The 6,000-nt window shown below is 50.6% G+C and overlaps 1 protein-coding gene across 2 annotated transcripts in view; it reads right to left on the reverse strand.

Annotated features, from left to right (window-relative positions):
* Positions 1 to 3,147, reverse strand: part of NUP58 (nucleoporin 58) — a 47,118-nt gene extending 43,971 nt beyond the window's left edge. For both annotated transcript variants that reach the window (XM_066583454.1, XM_066583445.1), the window contains exon 1: positions 2,934 to 3,147. In XM_066583454.1, coding sequence (XP_066439551.1) covers positions 2,934 to 3,040 — 107 coding nt within the window. In that variant the 5' untranslated portion in view covers positions 3,041 to 3,147. The remainder of the gene's footprint in view (positions 1 to 2,933) is intronic.
* Positions 3,148 to 6,000: the final 2,853 nt, after the last annotated feature.

Raw genomic sequence — 6,000 nt, forward strand, 5'->3', positions numbered from 1 at the left:
CAATGGGAAGCACTTGTGATCCTCTGACGTGCAGGAAACATGCCAGAGGACTGCAATTTCACAGAAGTGATAGGAGTTTTTGGATGAAAAACGCACATTGGCAAGCATGATATGGCACTGGCCCATGTGAATCTGGCCTTACTAGAGGGGGTAGTGGCACTGAGGTTTATAATGGCAATGACAAGTCTCTGCTGGTTCTATTCTACTATGGATGCCATTGGCTCCCCAATGACTTCCATAGTACAATAGAGTGCCACAAGTCCCAATTTCAGCTACATCTGTTCTCAGGACGCAGTTGTATCAGACGGCAGAGCACAGTGCTGTCGGCATCCGGCTTGTTCCCTGCAGTACACGGATCGATAAGCAGCAGATAGTGTAGCCAGGCCTTGATGGCATCACTGTCCGAGCAGGATGAATGACCCCCATCCCCTCAGCTGCCCAAGAGGATGGGCGTTCTGGGGGTCTGCCCAAGAGGATGGGGAGAATATGTATTCCCAAACAGACTAAAGTTGATGAAGATGGACGAATTGTCCATCAGTGGAGTTTAACAATGAGCAAGTCTTTCAGCCAATCGATGACAAACATATGAAAAAAAAATATTTCATCGTCCATAAAAGAACACTCCCAGAAAGAGGTTTTATCCTATGGCAAGTCAGAAGTCATCCGTCTCCTTGGTGCAGCTGCCCAGGTTGGTGCTGTAGGCACAGTGACCACTAAATTCAATGAGAACTGTTGTTCAATACCAAACAGGGTCAAGGCAATATGGGCCGCGTTGTCTGCACCGAGGGTGGCATGGAGAACAGCTGATCCACAGACCAACTATTGATGACCTATCCTGATGATCCATACAGTAGGTCATCAATATTAACAGTCTGGGACAACCCCTGGAGGGGATGCTGTCACCATGGAGCAGCACCATAAAATAAGTAATGGTGCTGTCCCGGGTGGTGATGGACCCCCGGGGGATGTGGTTTTTATACTCACTCGCTCCTTAGTTTCCACTGTGTCTTACCATAAAGTCTGCAGGCAGTCTAAAAATGCGACTCTTTTCAAACCTCTGTGCGCACTCTATGAAGTCTATGATCACAGCCGTTGGGCATAGAGTGGGCTCAAACCCAAGCCCGCTACATCTACCACCCACTGAATATTTACATAGGGTGGGCCTTAAGGGGTTAAAGCAGCACACAAGAGGTTTCAATTAGGGTCACCTATCAGGCCTGCTTCACACAGAAGCATTTGCATGTGCAACACACAGAGAATAGAACCCATCGATTGCAGTTGGTCTGGTCACATTTGCCGTATTTGGCGCACACATTTCAAGCACGCAAAAAGGAGGCGCGTGAAACACTGCACAATCGGGCAGGAAAAAGAGCACATCTGGAGCTTACTACACTAATTAGCCCTTTTAATCGGAGCATCTTTGCCTCGTGTAAATGACCACGCCCTGCGGGCGCAAAACGTGCGGGTAGATACATTGATGCATGTGCAAAAAAAAAAAATTGTTCATTAGGCAAATACGCAGCGCTCAGGTGCGCGCAAATATGCAAACACCCGCGTGCAGCTGGCCTAACTGGGCTGAGGAGCAGTAAGCCTGGGTTCTCACACGCCGGATTCACGGCAGAAATCTCGCAGTTTGGCCGCACCGAAAAACCGCGAGATTTCCGCCAGGAGAAGTGCTGCTTCAAAACCCGCGGCATTTAGCTCTTCCGCTGTGGCTGCGCTCTCCTCTGTGGGAAAACGAAAAAAATGAACATGCTGCGGCCGGCGAATCCGCGCCACAGCCCCGGCTTTGCCGCAACGGATTCGGCGTCCCGTGTGGACGAGGTTTCTGAGAAATCTCGTCCACATGGCTGGCTAATCCCAGGATTAGTGGCCGCAGGCGGATCTGCCGCTGCAAAATTCCGGACTGAATTTCCGCGGCAAATCCTCCCCGTGTGAACCCAGCCTAAGGCCGCCTGCACACGGGCGGAAATCCCGCGGCTGGATTTCCGCCACTGAAAGCCTGCAGAGGAGTGCATTACAATACGCACTCCTATGCAGACAGCCATGGTTTGGCCGCGCGAAATCTCGCGCGGCAAACAAACCGCGGCATGTCCTATTTCTGTGCGGGGCTCACCCGACCGCCAGCTCCGGCCTGCGCATGCGCCGGCAGCCGGCACATGAAAGAGCCAGGGCCGCCGGGCGCGGGTGAATACGCGCTCGTCCCTGCACGCGCTCGGGTCGGATCGCGCGGCGAGAATCCTCGCCGCCGGATCCGACCGGAGCGCCTGCAGGGATGAGCGCGTACTCACCCACGCCCGGCGGCCCCGACTCTTTCGTGTGCCGGCTGCCGGCGCATGCGCAGACCGGAGCCACCGGCTGCGTGAGTGACGTTTCTGTGCGAGGCTCATGTGCGAGACATGCCGCGGTTTGTTTGCCGCACGAGATTTCGCGCAGCCAAACCGCGGCCGTCTGCATAGGATTGCGTTTGATTTCCGGGATTTCCGCCCGTGTGCAGGCGGCCTTATACATTTGAATCGCTTAATTTACATTTGCGTATTTTACACCAGATTTTCCGTCATGTAAATAAAAATATGCAGCACATCCTGTTTTGGCGCATATTACGTACCAAAATAGCCCATAATATAATCAATTGCGGCATTTTTATTTTAGCGCCTGTAAATACACGCACGATACAAAGTGGTGCGCAGCAGAAATACGCGCACTCCAGCTGCATGTTGAGGTGACTGAAATACATATACAGCCGTGTGAACGGGTCCCAACAGACGCCATTACTACGAGGGACCACAAGCGGAGGGCTTTATAGTAAAAGGGTAACAGCGTGCAGTAAGTATTGCCTGTTGCCCGCCATGTCTGAGGGAACGGCAGGGTCCTGTAGTGCTCACCAGGCGTTGACCTGTCAGACATAAGCTCACGCCCGCCGTTCTCCTTACCTCGCTGCCGCAGTGCCTCCAAAGGAGAATGGCGCCGCCGTGGCGGTTGCCGGATTCAGGGTTGTGGTGGCGGCGCCCCCTGTCCCGAAGCTGAACCCGCCAGACATGTCAGTCCTGAAAGCGTCTCCCCGCCGTGCGAGACCCACGCAGGAAACCAACCGAAGAGAACCGCGTTCACAGCCTGAAAGACGGGCGCCAAATGATGACGTCACCAACCAGTTCTAGCGCCTGTCACCAAGACTCGACGTCATAAGTAATGCGACGGCTTTTTTCACTTTTTGCCGCGCAAATAACCTATTCAGTGTGCGCGCGGTGATGACGTCACACGATGATGTGTCGCCTAGTGATGGCGCTCCTATCAGACTCAATGGGGAGGTCGCTGCGCATCTGTGTCCAAATGGCCACGTTTTATGTGGATTTTGGTGCAGATTCATGGCGGATTTCACACATAGGGGCAACTTTATTAAAGCTATTTGGTTTCAGACGAGGGTATTGTCACGTGTCTGCAAGGGTGCTTTTACGCCGCCTGCACACGGGCAGATTTGTATTGCGGAATCCGGAGAGGACGTTTGCCTCTGGTTTCTGCAGCAAATGCCGTACAGAGCATGCTATGGCAAAATGCAATTTCCTCTACACGAGCGGAAATTGATTCCGATTTTCTGCTCGCGGAGGTAAAATCACAGCATGCTGCGATTCTGTGCACCTCTCTTGCGGACGTTTCCATTGTAGTCAATGTAAGTCATCCGCCCCATGACCATTCTGCAATCATCATTTCACACAAAACGCAACGCACTCACATATCAATCATTTCTTTCTAAGTGCAAGTTTGGTCTAAGCTTCCCTTCTGTGTAAATGCACCCTAAGGGCTCCATTGCACCGACCATTGTGGCAAAATCCCAAATTTGCTCAGGAGAAGTCTTGGGTGACAGCGATCCCTTTTATTGCAAAAGCATCGCTGTCGCTTGCGATTTTCTCACGTGTTTTTCTCGCAATAGACAATAGGAATTTCTGATGTTAAAAACGCATCACACAAAAATCGCAAGTTCGGGCTTTGTGGTGCGATAAAAAGGCCATTTTTTAATGCCACATCACATGAGTGAAAACTTTGCTAATGGGAATTAAATATAGATGAGCGAGTATACTCGCTAAAGGCAATTGCTCGAGCGAGCATTGCCTTTAGCGAGTATCTCCTCCGCTCGAGACGGAAGGTTCGGGTGCCGGCAGCGGGCAGGGAGCTGCGGGGGAGAGCGGGCGGAATGGAGGGGAGATCCCTCTCTCCCCCCGCTCCCTCCTGCTGACAGCCACTACTCACCGCTCCCCTGCGCCAGCACTCGAGCCTTCTGTCTCGAGCGGGGGAGATACTCGCTAAAGGCAATGCTCGCTCAAGCAATTGCCTTTAGCGGGTATACTTGCTCATCTCTAGAATTAAACCATTGAAAATCATTGGCTTCATAATTCTGTGTTTTCACTCACTGTCGTGGTGGGGACAAAGAAAAAAAAAAAAAAAAAATCGCATGAGATTTGTGCGTTGTGAAAAGCACGAAAATGATCGCGATTCTTTTGAATGTGGTCATACACATGAGCGAGGTTTTCCTTCTTGGCACTGCAAAGCAATGCAGGAAACAAATTGCGGCATGTTCTATCTTCCTTACGTGCTCTCGCATCGCAGCGGCCATCGTTATCAATGGGGCCGGCGGCAGCATCGCACCACATACTAGGTGCACACGATGTGATATCTCTCATTGAAAACAATGGGAGAAACTGCGATCCTTAGCTGCAGGGGAGGATCGCTACTTCCCCGAAGTGATACCTCACATCCGAGGGGAATTCACATGGTGGGGAGCGCGATATCATGCCGTGATTCACGGCCCCATATCACGCTCGCCCGTGTGATGTTAGGCTAACACAGACGTGTTGCGAATGACCTTACAACTGTATTTCAGCCGTATTTGCCTCTGGATTTTCTGTCATTGGTTTTGTTTTTTACTAGATAAATACTGATCTCTATTTGCGTAACAGAAAATGATACCAATACGGAGGCAAAAATGGCAAAATAGGTCATGCTATGCAGGGGCGTAACTAAAGGCTCAGGGGCCCTGATGCAAAACGTGAGCTGGGGCCCCCGCTCTATCTGTATCTGTACCCGTACCCATACCTAAACCATGCTGCACAGAGACATAACTTGAAGCTTCTGGGCCCCAATGCAAAATCTGTAACAGGGCCCCCAACTATAATGCTTTATTCATAGTACTGGGCTCCCTATATGGAGAAGAGAGGCCTTATGGGCCCCCTAAGGCTCCTGGGCCCGGGTGCAACTGCATTCCCTGCACCCTCTATAGTTACGCCCCTGATGCTATGTTAAAAAAACAGCCCTGTGAATTGATCTATATATTTAGGCCAGCTCCATATCTGCGTGGAAACCTCTGGTCTGAGATTCCATCACAAATCCGGCTCAAAATACCAGCTGAGCGGAAAGAGGATGGACCCCATTATAATCAGTGGGGTCCACCCAGCTCTGTTTGGTTCTGTCCAAAGGCGGGGCCATTTGGCCACGGAGATTCCCCTTTCCTGCTCCCCGAACGAAGCAGAAAAGTAGAACCCTGAGCGCAGATGTGAAACCACCCTAACATTTGCTCCGTGTTACGGTCCGCAACACAAATACGGAATTAAAATTCACTAAAAGTGACCCAAAACCTTCTTTAAAATGGCCCTATTTTTTGTCCATGTGCTGACCATATATTTCACGGACAGCAAACTGACTTATTATAGAGGCTTTTTTACACAGACCATTGGTCCACGAAAAAAATATTGCTGTATATCCTTTGCGAATAACACGCAATGCTGTTTTATGCGTCTTATTCGCCATCTTGCTTCCTATGGATGTAGAGACTAACTGGAACACATACATGACTCATACATGGGCAGCATTACCTTCCATTACAGAGATGGGGTGAGATAGAAATAAAATTGTACAGTGTCTCACCGACAAAATATCACACAGCATTATCGCATTGTCGCAGCATTATGCAAGTTGCATTTTGGGCCAATCACATCATCTGGGAGCGTA

The sequence above is a fragment of the Eleutherodactylus coqui genome, chromosome 1 (genome assembly GCF_035609145.1).
Source record: "Eleutherodactylus coqui strain aEleCoq1 chromosome 1, aEleCoq1.hap1, whole genome shotgun sequence".
In the NCBI taxonomy this organism is placed as follows: Eukaryota; Metazoa; Chordata; class Amphibia; order Anura; family Eleutherodactylidae; genus Eleutherodactylus; species Eleutherodactylus coqui.